The sequence below is a fragment of the Panthera pardus genome, unplaced genomic scaffold (assembly GCF_024362965.1).
Source record: "Panthera pardus isolate Hobbes unplaced genomic scaffold, ASM2436296v1 HiC_scaffold_16, whole genome shotgun sequence".
Taxonomy (NCBI): domain Eukaryota; kingdom Metazoa; phylum Chordata; class Mammalia; order Carnivora; family Felidae; genus Panthera; species Panthera pardus.
The window spans coordinates 65,717,029-65,744,939 of NW_026526721.1; the positions used below are offsets into that span (position 1 = coordinate 65,717,029).

Sequence of the window (27,911 nt, forward strand, 5' to 3'; positions counted from 1 at the left end):
CATGATAGTGAAGGTGGAGAAGGACAAAGAGGAGAAAGAAAAGGAGGGGGAGGAGAATAAGAGAATGAAGAGGAAGAAAAGGAAGAAAAGCAAGACACCAGTGCCCAAACTCTTTAGTGATGCAGCTATCTTTTGAAGACTGGTTTTTAGTACAAAGAGATTTCCTTAAATCAATGTCTGCATCTAATATGACCTTCCCACCTTCCTAACTGTCTAATTTTATGAGGAGTGCACCCATGGGTCTGTATTTCTGGATCTGTTCATATATGAATGATTGCCTAATCTTGCCCTGGTGCTCATGGTTGCATAAAGAAAAGAGATGAAATGTTAGCTATTTGGGGCTAAAGGGCATGCAAAGGAAAATCACCCTCATCAGGGTAATAGGATTATTAATGATAAACAGATCCCTTCAAATTCTGATTTGAGAAAAAGAAACACCTGCTTTATGTCAGATCCACTTCTTGGTCTTTACTGTAAGATGGCTTTGGCACTGCATCTTTGAAAGGAGAAAAAAAAAATCAATCCTATCACACAATAAGTCCAGTATTGCCTGCAGGATCACCTAGCAGCTCATTTATTCCTCTCTGGGCCACATGGTCAGGTGAAAGTGACAGGCACAATTTGCTCTCTGTGCCCAGTGATCAAACTTCAATCTTTGGCTGGGCAGATATGTATATATGCATGGATACCTGTGTGTGTATGTGTATGTGGGAATATGCGGGATTGTACAAGGATTTGGGCTTATCTCAATATTAATAATTATTGACCTAACTTAAGTTCCTCTCCTTTTTAAAAAACAATTTTTAATGTTTATTTATTTTTGAGAGAGAGAGAGACAGAGAGGGAAAGAGAGAGAGAGAAGGGGGCACAGAATCTGAAGCAGGCTCCAGGTTCTGAGCTGTCAGCACAGAGTCCAGTGCGGCGCTCGAACTCATGAACTGTGAGATCGTGACCTGAGCCAGTCAGACTGAGCCACCCAGGCACCCCTTAAGTTCCTCTCCTTAACAGCACCTTGAAGAGATTATATTACTTGAGAGTTCATAAGGGTATACAAAAATATGTAAAAGAGTGAATCTTCTCTTTGGGATAAGTTTACAATGATTAATATGCAAACTTACAAATAATATGCATATATAACTTCACTGTGGTTCACGTTATCAATCACCATCCTTCCTTACTGGGGCATCCATTAAATAATCAGCCAAGAGTGGCTGGGAAGCATCTTGTCCTTCTTTCCTCCTCCTAGATACCTCAGCTCCTGTAGCTACACTAGCCTGGGTGCTGCTTAGTGTCAAGGTTGAAGGCTTCACTGTGAAGAATTCTCTTTTCTCAACTTACCAGGTTGATGTCCAGTTCTTATATTATTGGATTTAGGTCTCCATTGCATAGAGCTGTGATCCTGTTGTGTTCTCATTTTCCTCTTCCTAAGAGGTTTTGCACACTTATTAGAAGTGTGACTCCTGTGTACATTCGTTTTTAGAGTGATGGGAGGAATTTTGGATTGGGAGAAAGGACAGAGAAGATGTAATGAGAGGAAGGGATAAGCAACATTTTGGAGCCAAAGGTACACAAGGAATATAATGAGTAGCATGCATGTACATGTGTGCATGCATGCGCACATATGTGCGTGCACACACTCTTGCGTATACTTTGTATTACTAATGTCGTTGTGCCTCTCTGCTGATATAAATAATTTAAAACTTGTCTCCATATCTAATCTGGCTAGCACAGATCACAAGAACCTTAGGAAATACTTCCTCCAGTGACAATTGTTAAGCTTCACAATTGCTAAAGAAGTAAAATCTTCTCTGAGGTACTTAAAAATAAGATAGGTTCTCACCCGGATAGTTGAATTGTCCTCTTGTGTAAAGTGGTGTGATGATGACTTCTCAAACTCTCACTGATTCTGTGATCACTTAGAACTAGAGAGAAATTCCTCTAGTGAGCCAGAATTAAGAATTAATTATAATTACACTGCAGTTTAAGTCATAGACACCTGGTATTCATCTAATTCCTTCTTATCCATTAGTCAATTACACACGTCTTTTTTATATGACATGCTGCCCTCAGCAGAAATGAAAAAGATTGTTTCAGAGAGACTCATTGACATGTTATTCACTACAACAGACCCTTGTAGGCTTTATAAAGGGTAGAATTTTAACTGCAGATTCAGGGGTAAAGTTCTTATTACTAACTCTGCCCCTGGCTGTATGTGCACCAGTCTAGAAGGAAAGATGAAAAGACCTAACTAGAGATGACTAAAAAGGGTATAGGGAATAATGCAAGAACTTACAAATATTTGAGAGCTACAAAAATAGAAAGGGTTCTGAGCACAGATAAAATTAGACTTAAAATAAGGAAGAAACTTGGAGACCACTGTCAAGTTTGAAAGAGGTTAAAATGAACAATAAGGACAAAATTCTAAAATTGTAGCTTTTTGGCTGTAACCTAAGCTTAATTTCAAAGTTAAACTTATTTCACATATTTTTATTTTCTTTTCCATGAGTTTCCATGGCATCATGGAATATTTTCTTTTCCATGAGTTTCCATGGCATCATGAACAGGTTTGCTTTTCCATTTAAATCTTCTCTATTTACAAAGGTATTAAGAGTGCATGATTATTCAGATTTAAGTAGTAAAATAATCATACAGCCTCATAGCTAGATCGAAAACAAACTGTTGTAGAAATTATGTGTAGTGCTTATAAAAATGTGTAGTTTAGTTGAACTTGCTTTCCTATCATGGAATCTATGTTTATGGATTGACCGTAGGCAGATGCCTACATTTTCTTATCTTTCTTGGTAATGTCAGTCTGCTCCTCACTGCTGCTTAAGATGTTAGCCATGTCTTTATCAATGGTCAAAAGAACCAGAGCACAACTTGATAAGGTTTTCCTCACCGAAAGGGAAGGCTATCTCTTGCCTTGTGGCTATAACCTGAAATATTTGACCAAGTCATCCTTTCATGAATGTTTCTTGTGAAGTTGATCTGTTTGCTGCTTTTGTTTTCCATGATTCAGCAGACACTCTGATGTAGTTGATGTTGGCTTCAATATGGCCAATCCACTTGAATATACCATCTTAAACACCCTCAAAACACTTTCAGTTCGGAAAAGAGAGTGGCTGACAGGGAGAAGCAAAAAAAAAACCAAAAAACCAAAAAACAAAAAAAAAAACCCATTAGAATAGCAGTCAGTGCCTGGTCTAAAGTAGGTGTTCAATTAAAAGAAACACACATATTAAAAAAATAAATGGATTCTAGCCCCAGCTCTGTCACTATTTATCTAAGAGAACTTGGGCGCATCTCACTTTGGGCCCATTTCTTCATCTATCAAAACCCCAGTCCACTGAACTCAAGTCATCATGAGGGGACTTTCACTTAAGAATTATCACCCTTGGGCGTCTGGGTGGCTCAGTCGGTTAAGCGTCTGGCTTCAGCTCAGGTCACCATCTCACGGTCCGTGAGTTCAAGCCCTGCGTCGGGCTCTGGGCTGATGGCTCAGAGCCTGGAGCCTGCTTCTGATTCTGTGTCTCCCTCTCTCTCTGCCCCTCCCCCATTCATGCTCTGTCTCTCTCTGTCTCAAAAATAAATAAGCGTTAAAAAAAAATTAAAAAAAATTAAAAAAAAAAAAAAGAATTATCACCCTTGCTGGGCAGCTAAGTCACCTACAACTTGGGAGCCTCCACAACTATTGATGCCTAGACTCCACCTCTAGTGATCATGTTTCAACTGGTCTGGAGATGGGGTCCATGCATTTATATATTTTGAAAGGTTCCATTGTGGTTCTAATGTGCAATGAGAATTGAGAGCAGCTGCCCAGAAGAAAGCTTTCTAGCATCTTTTTCCTCCCTGTGGGAGAAAGACTAATTCATCTGCTTAGATGGCCCAAGTCTGATGATAATTTTTCCAGCTTTCTCTATTGGGCAGCACTATAGGGTTTATGTTTGACCTGACCTCCTTTGGATCATGTTCTGCTCAGCCTTGTGGAATGCCATCCGGGGGTAGACAGCCCCTTGCAGGGGAAGTCTGTGATTCTGGTTGGTTACATTTGATTCAGGGAGAATGTAAGAAGCTCAATTCCGGTATGGTAAAGCTGACATTTAGATTCCTTTCTCAAGTCCATGTCAATTTGTTTATTTTAAACTCAGAGAAGGGAAACTACACCAACAAACTTCACCAAATCTAACCCTACCCCAAGTGTCATGAGGACTAATTAAGGTAGGTTCTTGAATGTGCTTTGTAAACAGTAACAAGCTCCCAGATATTTACTATTATCTATAGTTTCCTACCAGATCTAAAATTGTGAATACTCTGAGATGTAGTGCAGCAGCATCACATTGAATGTGGCTGGCAAGTAACAATTCAGTACCAATAGTGTTATGATATCCTGTCATAGAATACGGTATTAGATAAAGGAGAATGTTATAGTGAGTAGCAGTGAAGTGGGAATCCAGAGGCTTGGATTCAAGATTCAGACATTTTGATTCCTGGACAAGTCTCTCTTTGCTTAAATTTTTTTCATCTCTCAAACAAGTGAGTCCATTTCATACCTTTAAAGTTTCTTCTAGCTCTAACATTCTAGAGAATGTTGATGGAATTGAATTGCTCATGAAGTTGGCAGTGACTGATGTGGATAGGACATGTCCAAGTGTTACTATCCCCAGAAATGTTCTGCCTTCCTATTTAGTATCTACAGTTTATAAGCCATTAAAGAAAATTTTTCTTCAGGAAAGAGGTCAGTTACACCCTGTTAGGATGTCCTTGGAACCACAGTAGAGGGGACGGCCATCTCGCCAGCCAGCGCAACCCAATGAAAAGCCCCTAGTAGCGTGCCAGAATGAATTGGAGGTCAACCAATCACCGAGTGACAGCATGACCTGATGCGAAAAAGGCCCACCTGGACCTAAACCCGGAACTGCTGCAGCTTAAAAACCCCACCCCACCACACCTGGAGGCGACTTCCCTGACTCCTCTCTCTCTCTCTCTCTCTCCCTGAGTCACAGAACCTCGCCCGAGACCTTAGTTCCCAAATAAAGCCTTTGACCGCTAAAATTTTTTAGCCTCTGACTCCTATCTTTACCCTGCCTTACACCTGACCCTAACATTTGGTGCCGAAACCCGGGGAGAGGTAGTAGCTCGCCTCCCTTGGCTGAGCTCCCTCCTTGCCAAGCCAGAGGCCAACCACCCTACTCTCAAGCGCCTACAGGAGCCGGTAAGTAGGACAGACCCCTCCTTCCCTCTTCCAACTATGGCTGACACCCACAAGAGACGTCTCACAAGTCAGTCTCCTTTCCTCCGCATGCTGCAAGGCCCGCACGCCAATAGGCCCCTTATTGCAGCGCGAGGGACACCTCGCCCTGCCACGCCAATGGCGAATAACGAGTCTAAACCTCCTCGATCTCTTACCTCCCCCACAATATCTGTTAAAAAACTTCCGGCTCCTGGGCTTACAAGGTGAACTTCGTCGTAACCGACTCATCTGCCTTTGCACTGTAGTCTGGCCTCTACAAATTAGATGATTCTCAATGGCCACCCGAGGGGTCTTTACAATACCAAATCTTAACCCATCTGGACAATTTCTGCCATCGGCTGGGAAAATGGAGAGAAATACCCTACGTCATGGCCTCTTGGGACCTCAGGTCTCACCCCAACCTATGTTCCTCCTGCCCCTCTGCATGCATGCTCCTTGCCCACCCACAACCCCCTGACGACCCCACCTCACCAACTTCCCTGATCTTCGACCCGTTAGAGGATCTAGCCACACCGCGCACCAGCCCTCGCCCCCCTCCGTACTCCCAACCTCCAGCCGTCCCGCCCTCGCCTCCCATATCATCCCGAACTCGTGCTCAGGCCCCTCCCAGCGAACAGACCCCAGCGGCCATCTTACCTCTCCGTGAGGTGGCAAGACCTGAAGGCCTGGTTCGCCTTCACGTCCCCTTCTCCCTCCAAGACTTATCCACCATTGAAAAGCGGCTAGGGTCATTCTTGTCTGACCCCACCCAATACATTAAGGAATTCCAATAGCTTGCCCAAGCCTACAGTCTCACATGGTATGAAATCTATGTAATCCTCACCTCTACCCTCACCCCTGAGGAGAGGGAGTGCATCCAGGCTGCAGCCAGGGAACATGCAGACCAAACCCACATGACCGACCCCACTATGCCTGTAGGGGCCGATGCTGTCCCGGCGGCCAACCCCAATTGGAACTACCAACATGCAGGCAATGGTCACCGGCGCCGGGACCAGATGATCCCGTGCCTACTAGCAGGCATGAGGGCAACCTCAACCAAATCAGTAAATTTTAACAAACTTCAAGAAATAATACAGGACCCCAGTGAAAATCCCGCAGCCTTCCTTAGCTGGCTCACAGAGGCACTTACCCAGTATACCAGTCTAGACCCTACCACCCCCGCCGGGGCCACAGTATTGGCCACCTACTTTATTTCCCAATCAGCCCCTGATATTCAAAAAAAACCTAAAAAAGGCCGAAGATGGTCCTCAAACCCCTATGGCCGACCTGGTAAAGATGGCTTTTAAAGTTTTTAATGGCCGAGAAGAAGCTCAAGAACAACGGCGATAGGCCCGTCTCCAACAAAAGGTACAATTACAGACCCAAGCCTTGGTAGCTGCCCTGAGGCCAGCCACAATAAAGCCCTCTGGACCACAGCCCCCTCCGGGGCCAAGCTTTAAATGTGGCCAAGAAGGCCATTGGTCTCATCAGTGTCCCTATCCCAAAAAGCCTACCAGTCCATGCCCATTGTGCCAGCAGATGGGCCATTGGGAATCCGATTGTCCTAACCCAGGGGACAACAGACTAGCAACTCCCCCACGTGGCGAGGCTTCACCCCGCTTGGACTCTGCCTTCCAACTGCTGGAGATGGAGGATGACGACTGAGGAGGCCCAGACTCAGTAACTCCGGTGACCCACGCTGAGCCCAGGGTAAAACTCCAGGTAGCGGGTAAGTCCATCTCCTTTCTGTTGGACATGGGGGCTACCTATTCCGTCCTGCCGAGCTATTCCGGCCCCACCATGCCGTCCTCCGTTTCGGTCATGGGCATAAATGTCACCCCCTCCATTCCCCCATGCACACCAGTACTCACCTGCTGCCTGGATGGCTTCCACTTCTCCCACTCCTTCCTAGTCATCCCCTCCTGCCCCATCCCCCTGTTGGGCCGAGACATCCTCAATAAATTAGAAGCCTCAGCAACCTCCCTATCTGCCTTAGAAAGGCAGATCAACTCCCTAGCACAGGTCACTCTACAAAACCGACGAGCCCTAGATCTCCTGACAGCAGAAAAAGGGGGAACATGCCTGTTCCTGAGGGAGGAATGTTGCTACTACCTCAATGAATCAGGCTTAGTTGAAACCAATATAGAACACCTAAAGGAAATCCACAAAACTCTATCCCCCCCCGCCCAGGATCCTCAGACCCCCTAACCTCCTAGTGGCAATCACCCCTCCTAACTTGGCTCCTCACCATAGTCACACCACTAGTTGCTATCTGTATAATACTTACGCTCTTACCTTGTTTTCTCCGTTTCGTACGAAAACGAATTCATGAAGTTTCCCAGGTTGCATTTCACCAGATGGTGGTCCGGCCATATTTCCGCATTCCAACCTCAGACCCCACAAACCATGATGTCGCCCTTACACCCGCAGGAAGCAGCCAGATCAGATCCGTCGCCCATTATCACCAATAAGAGGATGTCCTTGGAACCACAGTAGAGGGGACGGCCATCTTGCCAGCGCAACCCAATGAAAAGCCCCTAGTAGCGTGCCAGAACGAATTGGAGGTCAACCAATCACCGAGCGACAGCATGACCTGATGTGAAAAAGGCCCACCTGGACCTAAACCTGGAACCGCTGCAGCTTAAAAACCTCACCCACCACACCTGGGGGCGACTTCCCTGACTCCTCACTCTCTCTCTCTCCCCGAGTCACGGAACCTCGCCCGCGAGACCTTAGTTCCCAAATAAAGCCTTTGACCGCTAAAATTTTTTAGCCTCTGACTCCTATCTTTACCCTGCCTTACGCCTGACCCTAACACACCCAATGTTTTTTTCTCTTCTGCCCTTCAATTTCTGAGCCTATCTTAACCAAGAAGCCCTCCTATATACTAACCAGGGAAGTGGTAAGCTTTTTCCATCTCAGCAAATTTGAAACATTTACCTGTTTTGTTTTGCAAAGAATGTGTCTTTTCTACCCACTCTGCTTACCTCAACTCATAACCAACCACAATATTCTTTCCAATTTTGGAATCTAGAAAAATGTCAGGTGTTATAGGGCCACCAAAATAATGGCATTAAAGAACAATACTAAGTGCCGTAATATTAGTGTGCTGTTAGTACTATACTACTTCGTGTTAAGATTGTTTGATTCTGGACTAAATGAAATGGAGTACCTGACCTTCATCAGCAAAATGGCCTCACCAACTTCTTATTAGAACATGCATCCATAAGTCTGATAAGACTGTGGAAGCAGAAGGAACTGTGGTAGAAAGGTACCTGGTCTAATTCATCTTTTATCCTTTGCATCCAGCACAGAGAGTGAATGCTAATACATGCTTAATTTAATGTATGTATTCATGTACTGAAAAAGTTCAACAAATAGATGAGCAGTGGTACAGCAAGTAATCAGGCAAATACCAACATTATAAGGATTTTAGATTTTCTAAAAGTTCAATTAAATTAAAATACTGCCACTTTTCCAGAATACAGAATCAAATTCCAAGAAAGCACTTTTAATAAAATAAGGCACAATGTTTAATAAGGCAAAATTCACACAGAGGGTTAATATAACATCACATTCTCTTGTGAGTCCTGTGGGGGGAAAAAGGAGGTATAGAATTGAAGTAGCTTAAATATATTTTTAGACCATTTGCCATTACCAATATATAAATTTGACGCACTTAACTGTATCTTATTCTGAAAAGGAAATATAATTGTTGAATCATGTTGCTGAATTACATTTATTGTTATCATTAAGTTTTAAATATCTATATATTTATAGATATTTGTAATTCACAAGATTTCAAGTAGATAAAATTAAGAAATCAGACAATAAAAAGTAATCTGACTAAAGCAAAAGTACATATATTTTCAATATCCTTTGTTGATACTTTAAAGTCCCAAACTTTATAAAAAGTTAAAGTTAAAATACTGGTAATTTAAAATATTTCTCCCATTATACTTTCATTTCTCATGAATACAAAGTGGGCTCAGAAATGCAACAAACACCAATTATAGGCACACAGGTCTCTCCATGATTAAACTGTTGTAAAGTGATTGTTGAAATTAATATTCCTTCTAAATAACATACATCACATCAATGACCACATCAATGTCAACCATTTGAGTTTAAAAGGATTCTCTTAAAACATCAGTTGTAGACAGAAGAACTAACCAATTTAGTAATGTTTTATAGTACCAGCAACAGCATTTTCAATCTTATCCCAGTTTCTTCTAACTACAATTTAGAATAAAAGTTTTATCCCATTTATTCACAACCACAGAAAGTAAGTTCTGGTGAATGCATACAGTCAATCCAACCATGGCTTTCTGGTACAGTGGTATATACATAACCTTCATTAAACTAGTAAGTTTTAATATTTACTAGATTGAATACTGTACCTTAGGACAAACTGAGACTAACAAATCCCAGGTAAAAGTCTAGTAGCACCTAAATCAGTATTACCCTGTGAGTAATAATTCAATAATGTTTGTTGTTAGTGAACTGTTATTTTATACATCAATTCGCAACAAATATGGACCACGGAGAGACAGAAAAATGGAGATATTTACATGAAAAATGTTAAAACATAGCCCCTTGCAACCTAGTGTTACAAAGAAACCACTCAAAATATCCTAGGCCTCACAGCAGTAAAATCTTTGCATCATGCTATTAACATGACAGCCTTTATATGCTGTCACCCTTAGTGGTAGCAGATAAATTTACTTTACAAAATAATATAAAAAAGAATATACCTTTCACTGATTTTATTTCAGAGGACCCTGATCCTTATGGCTTGACCTTCTCCCATAGTATGCATGATTAGGATTCTTTCTCCAGAAGCTCTAGACTCATAGACATTAGGCCCTGTTTTAGGGGAAGGAATTCCTCAGGTCACTCACAGTCTACCTCCCTCAAGTCAAATGCAAAAGATCATTAGGCTGTCATAAACCACTTACTAAATGACAGTGCCCCAAACTTTGGGTCTACAATGAAGGATTTAAGGCATACACTTTCTGAGCATACATGAAGACACTGTTGCCTTTAAAAAGATCATGGCTATAATGAAAATACAGAAGTGGATTCTATTAAATTCATCACATTAATGTTATACAGAGTATGGTGCTTAATACAGAAACAGTGACAGGTACTTCTTTTCTACACAGACAGAAGTATGTATCACAGATCATGTTGCCTAAAAACATACGTATCAGCCTTTATTGTTAACACCCAGCAGAACTTTTAAAAGCTATTTTGGACTAAATGCAGAATAATATTTATACTAACATAATACAATCTCTAATTTGGATAAGAAGAGGGTCATTTAAGTAAAAATTAGGTATTTCTAAATAAATGCAGCTTAACTAATTACATACACATATTATAACTGCTGTTTTGCCTACAAAGGGTTTTATTACTTAGAATAACATTTTATATAAATAAATACTGCTAAAATGCTTTAAAAGATCAAACTTTATTTGCACCAATTATTTGCTTAGTATTTTTTTTCTTTTTTTACATAGTGAAAAGGTAAACACTAACTAAGGCTGTACCATAAATTTCAGGTTAATGAGGTATTACTTTCTCCCTTTGGAAAGAGCAAAGTTGGCTCTAAGAAAATCCTATTTACTTGCTGGCTTGTCATCATAGAGGGATGTGGATAATCTCCCAATAGCAGAAACCAAAGAAACTTAGTGATAAAGACTTTCAGATGGTTGTCAATGGGCCACATGATTTTAAAACAATTCACTATTACTTTAAAGAACTTTCTTGGCTCAGGGCTATCCTGGGGTGTCCGGTGACTTCTCTTTTCCTGCCCTTTGTTATAAAGATTTCTTTCATTTAACACTCCAGCAAACAGCCTTTTCCTACTCTTTGCTTAAATTGATATTTACAATGTTTGGTAGAATTGGTCTGCAGTATTACACTGCACCAGCGTGGACTGCCTTTAACTTTTATCTACATCAACATAAAAATTTCTCAAATTTGAGGTACAGTTTACAATGCGTCTTTATTTTTAAATTTGGTTACTTAAAATTCCAAAGAATAGAAATTTCAGAATAAGAGACTCCTCTGGCATACATATAGAAGTAAAATATGAACAGTAAACCCTCAGATATACCTCTGGTACTCAAACACAAGGAATACTAAGAACCTCGACTAGCTTGTCGTTAGGTCAGCCAACCCCTGGCACCATGGAAGCAAAATGTTCTATCAGCTAATCTTCCTATTTCCTAAAATCCTAGGACTATTCAAACTGAGTTGGTGATGCTGAGAATTGGATTCTAAGAATAAAGATTACTAAGAATGTTCAATGTACCCATTTCCATTTCAAATATGAACACTGAAAAATTCCATTCTAGACACATTAATGCTGTGGTGAAGTAATTTGATACACAGAAGTTCTGGTCACTAAAATTAGACCAGTATCAAAAACTTATTTCACTATGAAAATTAGCGCAGGTTTTGTAAATCTCAAAAAATAAAGTTTATTAACTAGTTTAAACACAAACAGATGACTTAGCAACTAAAGAGAGAGACTATATTTAAAATACATAGCTATATGATTCAGGAATTGATTATCTGGTTGTTAAATTATCAAGTCCCTTGCATCTCATCTTCTGGCTAATTTCTACCAATCACCATTTATGAAAAAAAGGTAAGGTAGAGGAGAGAAACAAAAAATCTTAGAAATTATTAGCAGCTCTTATAAAAGGTTAGGTCAAAGATTTAAAAGAAAAAATATATTGATCTGTGTTCAAGGGACAAGACTAGCCCAAGGTCCCCCTGCAACACTGGCACCTTAACTCCTAAAAACGAAACAACAACAACAAAAAACCAAAAAAGATAAAACTAACAACTGAAATGTAGAGTTTTGTAAAAGTCACTAAAGACAGCTACACACTGATCTTAGATTTTCAAATGTCCACGTACAACAAACATTTTGTTGTATATTATGGTATACATCTACATATAAAGCAAAGTCCAGAAACTATTTCTGGTTGGACCTATTTACATCTGTAAAGACCAATCAGTATAACTTCTTTCTGGGAAGCTGGAAAGAGGTAAGTATGGTTAAATACTATACTGACATACCTACCCATTTATTTTACGAAGACTAACTCTCAGAAGATTACCCAAGCTGTTACTTAGGTCAAGCTGGTAATAAATTAGTAAACTGAGGCATTTAAGCCAGAAAAATTTGGTCCTATCAATTTGGATATATTACTATGAATACATTATTTTCTATGAAAATATTTTATGTATTGATATTAACTCAGTTACAAACATTTTGGGTTTGCCACTTAGGCACTGCCTAAGTCATCTTTACCTTTCCTAATTTTGTAGTATGCAGCTTGCTGTGGCTCAAGTGGAAAAGTAAACAAAGGCTTTCCATTACTTCCATATTATGATATAATCACCCATGTACTACATTGCTAGGCAGCAGAAACATACTAGATTACTTCTACAGACATAGACAATTTCTGAATCAAAAGGAAAAAAGAATCTTACTACATTATAACGAGGTGAAGGGATTCATTCTATAGCAGCGTTTCACAACTGCAGTCATGAAACTCTCATGATGTTTCATGAATAAAATAATAAAGTCTGAACTATCCTACAGTATATTTTCTTCTAAAATAAAAAATAACATGAGACAAAACCCTAACATATGTACATATTATTATTATTATTATTATACAACAATCTGGTTTTAAGAAATGGTGTGCCCCAGTCATGAAAGCCAAGAAGTCAGAAAGGAGATCCTCTGATGTTCCAATGTGTTTCTGACCTGCGTACGACTGTATAGGTAACATTTACCAACAAAACATCATGTTATTATTATTGGTCAGTTATCTAATGACTGCTAGTATGTGTTGTGCATTTTATAATATCAACTTATAATTGTACTATCATTCAATTTTTATTGCATATTAAACTAGTTAATAAAAATTTGGTCATTTCTAATAGCAATTAATTTGTGACACATTTTTCTGCTATACTTTAGATGTCTTCAATAAATTTCTTGTTATCAATACATTACTTTCATAAAGTATTCTATGGTTAAACTAGTTTTAGAAATTGCTCTATTTCACACGATTTCGAGACTGCTTTAAAGTCTTTACATAAATGAGTGCTGCCCACAATTTTATTTGGCTTGTTGTAGTAGTTTTCTAGTTTTTCTTTAAAATGTACAGAAAGTTACAGTTCAGTACACACAGGCAAAGGAGTCAGAGGTGAGCTAAAAATTTTTAAATCATCTTCCCACTCCTTTAATGCAAGATACAAAGAAGTTTTCTGAGCTTACATCTCTTTTCTGTCAAAAGAAATCTGACAGATTTTTATATCAAAAGCTATTATCTGTCTTAATGAAAAGATTAATCAAGACTGTTGCCTCCCATTAAATGCAAAAGTGATTGCTTACAAGGGATCACTTCATGTTTAAACAAAAAATTCAAGTTAAGGTGGCCATGAGCTCTGATGTCAGATATATAGTTGTTTACCTAGTTCTGTTAAAGTATATTTTAAAGCATTCTGCATAGTATGTCAGATTATACAGGCTACTCTGGCATTATTCCTTGAATAAGTTTCTAAAACCTTGCTAGGATTAAGGCACTATAACAGTCATTGCTGGATTACAGAAGGGAAACCACAATCATATAGAACAAAAGAGCATACTGAAGAGTTTCAAAATCCCACATAAAAGTTATATTCCTTACTTTACCAGTTAGTAGGTCAGAAAGGGTTAGGTCCTATGTAACCATCTGGGAACTTATCTGAATGGCTCTGTAATCTAGACACACGGGTGATACAAGAAGGGAGGGCAGTTCCTGTTATGGGATAGTGTTCAGCCTAAACCCAAGGACAATTCTGGTAATAATTACAGCTCTGATCACTTCTTTCTTCATCTCAACTGTCACAAGTCACACCACTCATGGTTTATTATAACACTGCTCTTCAGAATGCTCCAATGTGCTGTATGATTCATGAAAAACTTGAGTGAAAACTGCAAAGAATCAGCTAAATTTGAAACTGCCATTCAGAGTAAAATTATATTCAAAGAATCCAAACATGGAACTGGACTCATTCCTGCTGAATAAGAAGATGAAATACAAAATCTTTTCCGTCATCTCCGACTCTTTCACAGACATTCAAGATGAAGATCTGGTTTCCAGTAAACTTCAATTTTCTTTTCTAACCACATTTGCTCAGTTCTTTTAGTGTTTCACACCACCCTGCATTCTTTTCAACCAAGAAGAACTTTCTGCATTCTGTGTGCAGCAACACTAGCTTCATCTTCTGAGTCAGATTCGCTCTGGGATGTGGAGCTGTGAGAGGCAGAACTGCAAGGGGAAGAGCACTCTGGGGAACATAAGTAGTGCATCAGTGGGAGGCGGTACTTCCCACAGAAGTCCACAAATTTAATTTGTCTGACACAGCAGTCAAAGTAGACTCCTGGAAAGAAGAAGGAATTAAGTACAAAATAATCATTACAAAGCAAAGAGCCATTTCTTTTTCAACCCCTTCTCCAGCATTCTGAAGAAAAGTCATATACAGTCTTCTCTTTTAAGCAGAAGCAGTAGTTGCTTCTATAGGTATTTACAGAAATAGCAGAAGGTCTTAGGGATGGCAATTTGGCTGCAAAGAGAAGGCCAGATAAGATTTAACTTAAAGGGAGCTGGCATTAAAGGGATACTGTTTACTTAGCTTGTTTTCTCTGGGTGACTTGGTGGACAGTGGCTGATGGAGAAATTACAGGATACCCACCGTTGTGTTCTTCCTCTGTTCCCCAAGTTACTCCTTGGTACTACCCTTCAGTCAAGAAGCTTAAAAAAGCCCATAAAACTGCTTTAATAATGATCTTAAAAGATTAAGTTGTCATTTACAAAATGTGCAGGAAGGAGATGACTTCTGGTATTCCTGTTCATATACACTGGGAAGGCAAAATGCCATCTTACATTTCCACAGGCTCTGAATCTACAGGTTTCAAAGCGGTTTCACTAATGATCTCACTTGATTTTCACGCAATTATATATTGTTAGGTAGACTGAAACTAGTATTCCCCTTTTTTGATTCCTACTTTAGTGCTCCTGAATCTGGGGTCTTTCAGCTAAGTAAAAATACAGCTAGAGCTGAGAGGAAAGCAGAGGTTGCTGTGGCTCAGGGTTCAGTATTAACTGGAACATCTACAACTCTGGGTCCCATCATCTTTCTGCAGCGAATCTCAACCTCTTTTTTCTAAGATTCCTCTGGCACCAACTACTCTGTGTATATCACACAAGGGACTAAAGTAAAAAGATGTGGTTCAAGAAAAGGAGAAATAATGATTTCTATTTAACTTTTTCCTAATACTTTCCCCATTAACTTTAAAGTTTTCTGATACTATAAGAATAATTCATAGTTTAAAAAGGGTGTTTCATGGTACGTTACTTTGAACAATTTAGGAAAAAAAATAAATGCAATAAAGTGGTCAGTTAATATTGATAATAAATTCCCTAAAATGTGTTAGCATCCTGAAAACAGATGGAAGTAATAAAATAAAGCATTATAGAGTTAACATGCGCTAAAACAGTACAATACTACCTTGTCATTTCTGAAATCTCAGACTCTACAAAGACAAAAAACCCTCACAAAATATAAACTTATTTTTGTTTAACTTAGGGTTCAAGAGTTAATGAGTCTGAGGGGAAAGTATCAAAGGCTCAATTTATAATTAATAATCTTAACTTTTAAACTAATAATTTTTAAAGTATTTTTGTTTCTGAGATAAAGGACACGCCAACATACTAAAGAAGTCATTTTAAAAAAGCATTTAAAAGGATACCGTCCCTTACCACTGTCAAAGCCAACTTGGGAAAGGAGAACCACAGAGAAGAGCATAAGCACATCTAATCTGGCACAGCACAACACCTTCTATTTCTAAGAGTGAGTGGCCAGAAACGGCCCAGGGTATTGTCTTTTTTTTCTCCTTTTTAAACCAACAGTGTCGTTTTTATTTTTTAATATTCTTTGAGGAACCTAAATCATTTTCTCTTTTAACCTTCAAACAGTTCAAGACACAATGGGACTTTCAGGGATAATCTCACTTGGCTCTGATCATCATTATGCACCATTTCCTTAGCACCTACATTTCTCCTACAATAGTAAAAACCTTTCTGTAGCCTCATATATTGGATTTTTAAAAAGAAGTCTTTTAGGAGAGAGCCAAAATAAAATGACCTGCTATCAGTCACCAGCTCCCACCCACATACCCTGGCACTTGAGGCCCTTCATAGTTAGGCCTCAATGTGTCTTTTACTCCTCTCTCATTACTTCCCTAACTGCACATTTGAGTAATTATTACTCAAACCATAGTGTGCCCCATACTGTTTTGTCTCCAATTTTGCTCTCTCCAACTGAAAAGTTTCCTATCCTCAATTTTACCATATCAAAATTCAACTCATACTTCAAGAATCATCTCATCTTTTCCAGACCCAATTAAATATACTCTCTCCCTCCACTGATTTCCAATAGTACTCTGATTTCCTATTTTACTCTGCCTTACAGTCTACCATTTCTTTAATTCTCTCCAAATATTCTAAACTCCAGAAATTTTGAGCCAGGGATTTACAAGAATATATAAGTCCAGGGTACATTCCAAAACTGGCACATTCAGCCCATTCTCCTACATCCTGAATCATGTTCTATGAAGGTACCTGATACTCAGAACAGGTCTACGAAAATGTCCTTCAAATAAATATGAAAGGTGGCTACACATTTTGGAGACTCTTTTTAAACTGTTAGGACTATTGGGGCACCTGGGTGGCTCAGTGAGTTAAGTGTCTAACTCTTGGGTTTCAGCTCAGGTCATGATCTCACGGTTTGTGAGTTTGAGTCCCACATCAGGCTCCGTGCTGACTGTGCAGAGCCTGCCTGGGATTCTCATTCTCCTTCTCTCTCTGCCTCTCCCCTGTTCATGCTCTCTCTCAAAATAAAGAAATAAACCTTAAATAATCTTACATTTCCACAGGTTCTTAATCTACAGGTTTCAAAGCGGTTTCACTAATGATCTCACTTGATTTTCACGCAAACTTAAACTGTCAGGACTGTTTAATGCTTCTTTTGTGTTTCCTCTAATTTTACTGTCTTACTCTACTATCCTATGACAGTTCAAAGACATGCTGAGACTTTCTGGGTATTTTCCTTCTGTATGAATTGTAAAAACAAACAAACAAACAAGCAAAAAAGCAAAACCAATGAAAAACAAAAAGGAAGGAAGGAAGGAAGGAAGGAAGGAAGGAAGGAAGGAAGGAAGGGGGAGATGGGAGAAATGTCTTCTTTTTGGTAAAAGGGTGAAAGGATGAAGGAAACAGAAACAGATTAAATGCCTTTCTCTGAAATAAGACAAGTAATTAAAAACATTTCGATCATCAATATAAAAAAAAAAAAGCTCAAGGAACAGGAAACATATATACTGAATGAACTTACCTCCACACTTTGGGTTTGGGCAATTGCTGGCTAAACTCAAGTATCTAAGAAGATTCCCAGGAAGATCGAAGGGAGTGTAGGAAATATTTCGAATTTTAATGGTCCGTGCAGCTAATTCCAGGAGAGTTGGAGGGTCATAGGTTAAATCTCTAACAAAACGAACAACCAATGGATTTCCTCGCAAACTCAATTCTTCCAAATGAATAAGATTGAGGATCTCTCGAGGCAGGTATGTCAGCAAGTTATTGTGAAGACTGAGGGAACGAAGTGAATGCAACCTACAATGAAGGTAGTATAAAAATCAATGGCAGGGAGCAAGCTAACTACCGAGAGAGTTAAGCGAAGAGCTTGATTTCCCCAAGAGAATGAGCAATTAAGGTCAATGAAGTAAAATAAAAAGGAACTGAAACTAGAGGGCAGACTTGTAAATATCATGAAATGACATTTGCCCATGGAATCTTAGAGAGTGTAGAATTAGTATTCTGATGTGCCAGGCTGATACAAATGCTAGATTTAAAGATTTTTTTTTTAGTATGCCTTATCATTCAGATACCTACAAAGATTTAAAATGCAACAGAAAGCAAGTTCTTTCACATTATTTCATCAGAACAGGAATGCTTCATATCAAATATAAAATCAATTAAAATTCCATAAACCCTGGAGAAATCTATGCCAAATTACTCTATTTTTGATTAGAGAAAACTGGCTAACCAAATATTTTGAGGAATAAACCAGGGCATTTAAAAGTAGTATTAAAAATAAGCAACTCAACTCACAGCAAACTCAAAACTATAATTCTCATGTATCATTTACTTTGAGAATGTCTAATTCTCTTTTACATATAAAATACGTGGGATGAATACTTAGGACAAAAATTCCTAAGCCTGGATCTCTGTGTGTACTTAGATTGCCTGAAACTACTCACTGTGAAAGCTGAGGAGGCACACTTTGAATTTTGTTGTCACATAATACCAAGTAACTTAGAGAAGGCAGATTTGCTAATTCTGGTGGGATTTCTTTGATGAAGTTTCCTCCGAGATATAAACACTCTAAACTGTAAAAACAAATAAAAACAAATGTAAACAAACAAAAACTGGACAAGAAATTCCAATGTCTTTATTACAACAAACATATTTATTTATTAATTCAGCAAATGTTTTACTTAGGGATGTGCTAAGTGCTATATGGTCTCTAGAGAAATAAAGCAACCTTCAAGGAGCTTATATGACAGGTAAGCAGGTAAGACATGCCATCATTAGACAATATTATAATTAAACACAAAACAAGGACATAAATAAGAATAACATGATTAAAATACCAAAGTAAGCAGAACAGTCCATAAGTAATAGAGAAGTTTTAAAAGTAGAGAAGAAAAGGACACAGTAGTAGGGACTGAGACAGGTTTTGCGAAAGTGTTATGACTTTGGCTGGACTTTAGCCCATGCAAATGCAGGAAAGAAAATACTTTAGGTTGGAGGGGAGAGCTTTTTTGGGACAACAAACGCATCTTTTAACACAGAAGAAGAGAATTCATATTGAAGAACCCAGAGAGAAGGCTGAAGGAAAGCCAGATTACATGAAGCCCAAATTCTGTGATGGTAGGCTTGGGTTTGATGCACTGTGAGGCAATGGGAAAGCTACTAACCTTTTTCTGAAGACAGTGGAAAAACATGGCTGAACTCTACATTTCTTCTTTGTTCTTACTATTGCAAATGCATTCTTCAGGAACTATCTAAATAAATTATGTAAAACTGACCACTATCATGAAATTAAAGTTCCAGACAGTCACCTTATTTTCCATCAAGTTAACAATATTTCAGACATAAAATATATTGCACCAAAACGTACTGCTACTTTTTGTGGTGATGATTGTAGAAAGGCTCTCTCCAAAAGATTTCGGCAGGGAGTGGCAGAATCATTTCTTACAATGTATATAAATATAATTAAAATGTATACATACAGATCTTTTTCATTACTGTTTTGTCTTCCTGTTAAATCTGTTAACTCAGTAGACACTAGCATTCTTTAAGACACCTTTAAGTGTGTCTTAAAGAGAAAATACCTACTATACCCAAACTTCCAGGGTAAGAATTCCCTGGGGTACTTTTAAAGCTACAAAATCGAAGCCCCGTCCAAATTTAATCAGAGTTCCAGGGTAAGATTTTAGGAAATCAGGTTAAAAGGGAAATGTTAAAAGGTAAAGCCAAGTTACTCTGCAGAGCTACAGCTAATTACAAATCCACAATTAGCATTTAAGGGCACTTCTTACCACGTAAACCTGCCAACACTTATTATCATCATCTCCCTTAATTTTTTGTTATTATTTGTATGAAAAATGACACAATTCTGTTCTTTAAATTTGCAGTTCTCTAGTTACTAGTGAATTTTGTATGTTTTGGCCATTTGTGTATCTTTAGAGAACTGCCTGTTCATATCCTTTACCCATTTTTATCATAGGTTATATGGCTTTCTCTTATTAATTTGTTGGGAGCTTTGTTGTTAAATATATGTTCTGCATAACCTTGTTTCTCTGTGGCCTAGAGCATGGTCTATTTTTGTTCATATTTTACACATGTACAATGAATGTGTAGCTACTAGGATTGAGCTTATTAACTGCAATTCAAATTTTTACAGTTATCTCTCATTATTTGGCCTTCTTGTTCTGCTGCTTAGTCTTCTACCAGAACCATAGTTTTCCTTCTTCCCTTTATAATTACCAAGTTTTGTTCTTTCCCTCTGAAAATACAGGAGCTATAATACAGATAAATCCTTGTTAAACTATTCCTTAACTCACATGAAGCATTTCTCTTTTTCCCTTTTAATCCATTTTGCCTTAAAATTTATTTCTTTTCATTATCAATACTGTCTTCTTTTATTTGTTAGTATTTATTTCACTTAATCCACCATTCACCAGAATAAGAAGTTAGACCAATTACTTATTCTCGTTATGCCTCCGTTTCTTCTTCTTCAAAATAGAGTAATATATAATATAAAGTACCTAGTTAACACATATGAACTGGGCACCTACCATGTGCCAGGCACTATTCCAAGGAATATGGTACAAATAAGACCAAGTTCTTGACCTTACAATCTAGTGATAGAAAATAAATCAGAGAACACATATAGATTATGACAGATATGTTTAAGTGTTATAAAGAAAAAGGGAGGTAATCAGATGGTGATTAAAGTGAAATTCTAGACAGGGTGCTCAAGAAAGTTTCTGTTAGATGACATGTGAATGGAGATCTGAATAGAATAAATGAGTACAAATCCCTGAGGCTGAAAAATGCTTGGTGTGTTGCCAGTGTGGGTACATCAGTGTAGTAGAAGTGGGAGAGTGGTGGTCAGAGGTCAGACAGATAGCCTGGGAAGGCCAGATCAGAGGGACCTTTGGGCCTTAGTAAGGATTTTATCCTATGTAGGAAGGGTTTTGAACAAAGGCTAATTGTCTAACTTAACTTACACTTTAGAAAGACCACTTGGCTACTGTGTGAAAAGTAGCATGGTAAGTGGTGGGGAGAGGGGAGTATGATGGGAGGAGAGGAAGCAGGATGAACAGTCTGGAGCCTAATGCAGTACCACAGATGCAAAATGGTAGAGATTTACTTGATACATCTTTTTCTATCTTGTTACTTTTAACTCATTGGGTTATTTCAAGTGAACTCTTTACAAACATACACAACTTGATTGTTGATATATTTAGACTTGTGTTTTCTAATACCACAGTATATCTCAATATCTTTTGTTCATTTGTTGTGTTTCAATCACGTCCAGAGACAGGTCTAGCAAGAAGTTGCTATGACTGATGTCAGAGGTTGCTGCCTGCGTTCTCCTCTAGGATTTTTATGGTTTCCTGGCTCACATTTAGGTCTTTCATCCATTTTGAATTTAGTTTTGTGTACAGTGTGAGAAAGTAGTCCAGTTTCATTTTTCTGCATGTCGCTGTCCAGTTTTCCCAACAGCATTTGTTAGAGACTTTTTTCCACTGGATATTCTTTCCTGCTTCGTCGAAGATTAGTTGACCATATAGTTGTGGGCCCATTTCTGGGTTTTCTATCTGTTCCATTGATCTATGTACCTGTTTTTGTGCCAGTACCATACTGCCTTAATGACAATAGTTTTATAATTTAGCCTGGAATCTGAAATCAGGATGCCTTCATTTTTGTTTTTCTTTTTCAGTATTGCTTTGGCTATTCAGGGTCTTTTGTGGTTCCATACAAACTTCAGGATTGTTCTAGCTCTGTGAAAAATGCAGGTGGGGATTTTGATGGGGATTGCCTTAAATATGTAGATTGCTCTGGGTAGTATAGACATTTTAACAATGCTTGTTCTTTCAACCCATGAGCATGGAATGCTTTTCTATTTCCTTGTGTTTTCTTCAATTTCTTTCGTAAGTGTTCTATAGTTTCCAGAGAACAGATATTTTACCTCTTTGGTTAGGTTTATTCCTAGGTATCTCATGGTTTTTGGTTAAACTGCAAATGAGATCAATTCCTTGATCTTTTTCTGTTGCTTCATTATTGGTGTATAGAAATGCAACACATTTCTGTATGTTGATTTTATATCCTACAACTTTCCTGAATTCATATATTAGTTCTAGCAATTTTTTGGTGTCTTTAAGGTTTTCTACACAGCATATCATGTCGTCTACAAATAGTGGAAGTTTGACTTCTTCCTTACTGATTTAGATGCCTTTTATTTCTTTTTGTTGTCTGATTGCTGAGACTAAAATTTTCAGTACTATGTTAAATAGTGGACATCCTTGCCTTGTTCCTGACCATAGCTGAAAGGCTCTCAGTTTTTCCCCACTGAGGATGATATTAGCTGTGGGTTTTTCACATGTGGCCTTTATGATCTTGAGGTATGTTCCATCAAACCCTACCAGTTGAGGGTTTTTATCAAGAATGGATGCTGTATTTTGTCAAATGCTTTTTCTGCATCTATCAAGAGGATCATATGGTTCTTACTCTTTCTTTTATAAATGTGGTGTATCACTGATTGATTTGAGAACACTGAACCACCCCAGCAGCCCAGAAATAAATCCCACTTGATTGTGGTGAATAAGTATTTTAATGTACTGTTGGATTCGATTTGCCAGTATCTTGTTGAAAATTTTTGCATCCATGTTCATCAGGGATACTGGCTTGTAATTCCCCTTTTTAGTAGGGTCTTTGCTTGTTTTGGAATCAAGGTAATGCTGGCCTTGTAGAATGAGTCTGGAAGTTTTCCTTCCATTTCTATTTTTTTGGAACGGTTTGAGAAGAGTAAGTATTAACTCTTCTTTCAATGTCTAGTAGAATTCTCCTGGGAAGCCATTTGGCCCTTGACTCATGTTTGTTGGGAGATTTTTGATTACTGTTTTAATTTCTTTGTTGGTTATGGGTCTATTCATATTTTCTATTTCTTCCTGTTTCAGTTTTGGTAGTTTGCACGTTTCTTGGAATTTATCCATTTCTTCCAGATTATCCAGTTTGTTGGCAAATAATTTTTCATAATATTCTCTCACAATTGTCTGTATTTCTGAGTTGTTGGTTGTGATCTCTCACCTTTCACTTGTGACTTTATTTATTTGGGTCCTTTCTCTTTTCTATTTGATAAGTCTGGCTAGGGGTTTATCAAATTTATTAATTCTTTAAAAGAACCAGCACTTAGTTTTGGTAATCTGTTCTACTGGGTATTTTGGTTTCTTCTATCATTATTATTATTTTTTAAAGTAGGCTCCATGCCCAGTGTGGAGCCCCATGTGGGGCTCAAACTCAGGACCCTGAGATCAAGACCTGAACTGAGATCAAGAGCTGGATGCTCAACCGAGTCACCCAGGCACCCATTTTTTTTATTTTTGTTTGTTTCGTATCATTTATTTCTATTCTAGTATTTATTATTTCCCTTCTTCTGTTGCCTTTAGGCTTTATTTGCTTTTCCTTTTGGAGCTCCATTAGGTGTACAGTTAGGTTGTATATTTGAGACCTTTCTTGCTTCTTGAGATAAGCCTGAATTGCAATATACTTCCCTCTTAGGACCACCATCACTGCATCCCAAACATTTTGGACTACTGTGTTTTCATTTTCATTTGCCTCCATATACTTTTTAATTTCTTCTTTAATTTCCTAGTTAGCCCAGGAAATAGGTTAGCCTTATTCTTTAATAGGATGTTTTTTTAACCTCCATGTATTTGTGGTCTTTCCAAATTTTACCTTATGGCTGACTTCAAGTTTCATGGTGTTGTGGTCTAAAAATATGTGTGGTATGATCTGGATCTTTTTGTATTTGTTGAGGCATGATTTGTGACTCAGTATGGAGCTATTCTGTAGAAAATTTTGTGTGCACTTGAAAAGAACGTGCATTCTGCTGCTTTAGGATGGAATGTCCTGAATATACCTGTTAAGGCCATCTGGTCCAGTATGTAATTCAAAACTATTGTTTCCTTATCAATTTTCTGCTTAGATGATCTGTCCATTCCTGTAAGTGCTGTGTTAAAGTCTCCTATTATTGTATTACTATCAGTGAGTTTCTTTATGGTTGTTAGTAACTGATTTATGTATTTGGGTGTTTTCAATTTGGGGGCATAAATATTTACAATTGTTTGATCTTCTTGTTGGATAGACCTTTTAATTATGATATAATGCCCTTCTTCCTATCTTGTTACAGTCTTTGTTCTAAAATCTAGTTCATCTAAGTATGGCTACTCCGGCTTCCTTTTCATGTCCATTAGCAGGATAGATGGTTCTCCATCCCCTCACTTTCAATCTGGAGGTGTCTTTATGTCTAAAATGAATCTTTTGTAGGCAATATGTAGATCAGTCTTGTGGATTTAATCTATTCTGATACCCTGTGTCTTTTGATTGGAGAATTTAGTCCATTTACATTCATAATGATTATTGAAAGATATGAATTTAGTGCCATTGTGTTACCTATAGAGTTGGTGTTTTGGAGATGGTCTCTGTTCCTTTCTAGTCTTTGTTGCTTTTGGTCTTTCTTTCCCACTCAAAGAGTTCCCTTTAATATTTCTTGCAGGGCTGGTTTAGTGGTCACAAATTCCTTTTGTTTTTGTTTGTGTGGGAAAATCTTTATCTCTCCTTCTATTCTGAATGACTACCTTGCTGGATAAAGTATTCTTGGCTGCATATTTTCCCCATTCAGCTTTTTAAATATATTATGCCACTCCCTTCTGGCCTGCCAGGTTTCTGTGGAGAGATCTGCTAACTTGATTTGTCTTCCTTTGTAGGTTAGGAACTGCTTTTTCCCTTGCTGCTTGCAGGATTCTTTCCTTAATCTCTTTATCTTGCAAATTTTACCATGATATGTCTTAGTGTTGGATGGATTTTGTTGATTTTGATGAGAGTTCTCTGTGCCTCTTGGATTTGGATGTGTGATTCCCGAGATTAGGGTAGTTTTCAACTGTAATTTGCTCAAATAAACTTTCTGACCTTTTTCCTCTCCCTTCAGCTTCTGGGACTCCTAAGGTACAAATGCTATTTCATTTTAATAAGTTGCTAAGTTCCTTAAGTCTACCTTCATGCTCCATTACCTTTGTTTCCCTCTTCTTTTCAGCTTCACTATTTCCCATTAATTTTATCTCTTGTATCACTAATTCACTCCTCTACTTTGTCCATCCTCATTGTTATGGCCTCCATTTGGGTTTGCAACTTGGTTATAGCATTTTTAATTTTGGCCTGACTAGATTTTCATTCTTTTATCTCTGTAGTAAGGGATTCTCTAGTCTTCTATGCTCTTTTCAAGCCCAGCTAGAACCCTTATAATTGTTTTAAATTCTAGTTCAGACATCTTATCCCTGGCCATCATTTCTTCCTGTTCTTTTTTGGGGATGAATTCCTCTGTCTTGTCATTTTGGAGGGGAGAAAAACAAAAAAGAAAAAAATAATAAAATAAAATTAAAATTAAAAGATTCTTTCTCCACTTGGTGGTGCTGTTTAGCTCACTGTGGTCCATCAGTGCTGGTGGGCTAGGAGTGAAAATGGCTTCACCCTGCTCTCTAGTCTCTGGAGTGGGAAGTTTGCACCCTTGCAGATGTGCAATCACCCCTCCTGTGTCCCTGGCTTCTGTCAGATCCCCACCTCCACCCGGCTGTGTCTGAGCTGTCCACCTGCCAGGTGGTGCAGCTCGCCTCGGTTTTCTCTCAGGCATGGCTGTGTTTGAACCCCACACTTCAGAGGCCCCCACAGCCTGCTGTGATCCTCTGGGGGAGGGTTTCACTGTATTGTGGCCGGTGCTGTCTTGTCCCAGGAAATGGTCACTTGACTCACGCAGAAGCAGTGGCTCAGAGTTTATGATATCATAACACACTGTCAGAGCCAGGGTTTGCGGTCCTCAGCCAGTGTCTTTGTTCCTACACTGGTGAATGGAGCAGCTCTACAGTGCCTGCCAGGTCTTTTGCCCCCGGAGAGGCCGTATCACTTCTACCAAATGCACTCCAAGCAGGGGAACTGCTTCTCCCCATGTGACCCAGGGGATTCTCAGATCATGCTGCCTGCTTCCTTGCAGAAGCACCACCAGGTGTTAACCTCCAAAACGTTAGACTCTGTACTCTGCTCACTGGGATCATGGATTCCTCTCCACAGCAGCATCCATGGCTCTTTTCTCCCACAAATCAACTTGGGCAGTTCCTACCTTCCACAGGCGTTTTTGTTTGTAGACATGCAGCTTTGATCTCTAAGACTTCTGATTTCTTGGGTATTCAGAATTATTTGATTATTTTGATATTCATGTAGCTGTTTGGGGGAGGAGGCAAGCTTAGGGTTACCCTACTCCTCTGCCGTTTTAACCCTCTTAATTCTGAATTTTATTAAAATTAGTTCCCACTTATACCTAAAAATAGGTTGGGCCCAGATAAGCTTGTTTTCAACCTGTGAGGTATAAGCCTTTGCTAGTAAACAGCTTGCTATTTCTTTTAAAGTCCATTTTTCTGGAGTATATATTTTACGAGTCCTTTCAGCAAGGACCCATGGTCTTAATTTTTGAGTCCTTTGTCTCTGTTTGGCTGGGCATAAAACTCTAGGTTGACAGTTACTTTTCCTTAGCACTAGGAAGCTATTATTTCATTATCTTACTACACCCGTATTACTACTATTGTTTCTTTGTAGGTAATCAGTTTTTTTCTCATTAGGAGCTGTTAGTGTCTTTTTTCTGTATTCTCATTGTTCTAAAGTTTTACTATGGTGTTTCAAGATATCAGTTTAGAGCACTCTTTCTTTAATTGTGGAAAATTTCAGCTACTATTGCTTTAAACACTGCCTTTCCTATGTTCTCTTTCTAGAATTTCTACTAAACAGCAGTTTGAATGTGGGAATCAATTTTCCATGAAAGAAACATTTTTTTCATACTTTCCATTTCTTTATCTTTTTGTGCTGCATTCCAGGAGAATGCCTCAGTAAGATCTTTTAGCTTACCGATTCATTCATCAGCTGACTTCAGTCCACCTTTCAGCACACTTAGTTCACAATTACATTTTTTCATTTCTAGGGATTCTAACTGGGGTTTTCATAATTGTCGGTTTTTTAATCTTCTTATTCTTGTTTCATTGTTGAAGTTCCTGCCTTTACCTCTCTGAAGTTAGAAAACATACTTATTTTAAAGTCCTTTAGTGAGTACCTTATTATATGTATTTTCCCAGGTATAATTTCTTTCATTTGTTGAATTTCTTATCTAGTCCATAATCTCAGCCATCCTTGATAATATGGTGATTTAAAAAGCCAGCCCAAATCTGAAGTTTTGTCATTTTATTTATTTATTTAAAAAAATTTTTTTTTAATGTTTATTTCTGAGGCAGAGAGAGACAGAGCATGAATGGGGGAGGGTCAGAGAAAGAGGGAGACACAGATTCAGAAGCAGGCTCCAGGCTCCAGGCTCTGAGCTGGCGGCACAGAGCCCGACGCGGGGCTTGAACTCACAAACCATGAGATCATGACCTGAGCCGAAGTCGGTCGCTCAACCACTGAGCCACCCAGGCACCCCTGAAGTTTTGTCATTTTAAACATACATTGATACTTTTTTCCTATTTTTGACTATGCAAATTTTTCCAAGATTGTATTTCTCCCTTTTGATTTATAATGCTTAGTAAAAGTAGCAGACAACTTTAATTTTGATATGTTATTTTTTCTCTTTCAAAGATCATCTTGTAGCAACAATCAACTGTTTGCATAGAAGACTGAATTCTCCTGCACATAAGTGTTTAGGCACTGGTAAAAAAGGTTTC

At 38.5% G+C, this 27,911-nt stretch overlaps 1 protein-coding gene across 2 annotated transcripts in view; it reads right to left on the reverse strand.

The window, feature by feature from the left end:
• The window catches only part of LRRC58 (leucine rich repeat containing 58), a 46,609-nt gene that overhangs the window by 12,698 nt on the left and 6,000 nt on the right, over positions 1-27,911 (reverse strand). Inside the window, exons 2-4 of one of the 2 annotated variants that reach the window (XM_019448483.2) lie at positions 18,624-18,752; positions 17,699-17,976; positions 8,721-14,686 (exon numbers count right to left, since the gene is read on the reverse strand). In XM_019448483.2, coding sequence (XP_019304028.1) covers positions 14,478-14,686; positions 17,699-17,976; positions 18,624-18,752 — 616 coding nt within the window. In that variant the 3' untranslated portion in view covers positions 8,721-14,477. Of the gene's footprint in view, positions 1-8,720; positions 14,687-17,698; positions 17,977-18,623; positions 18,753-27,911 lie in introns of those variants that run through there. The other variant, XM_019448484.2, reaches the window with a different exon arrangement.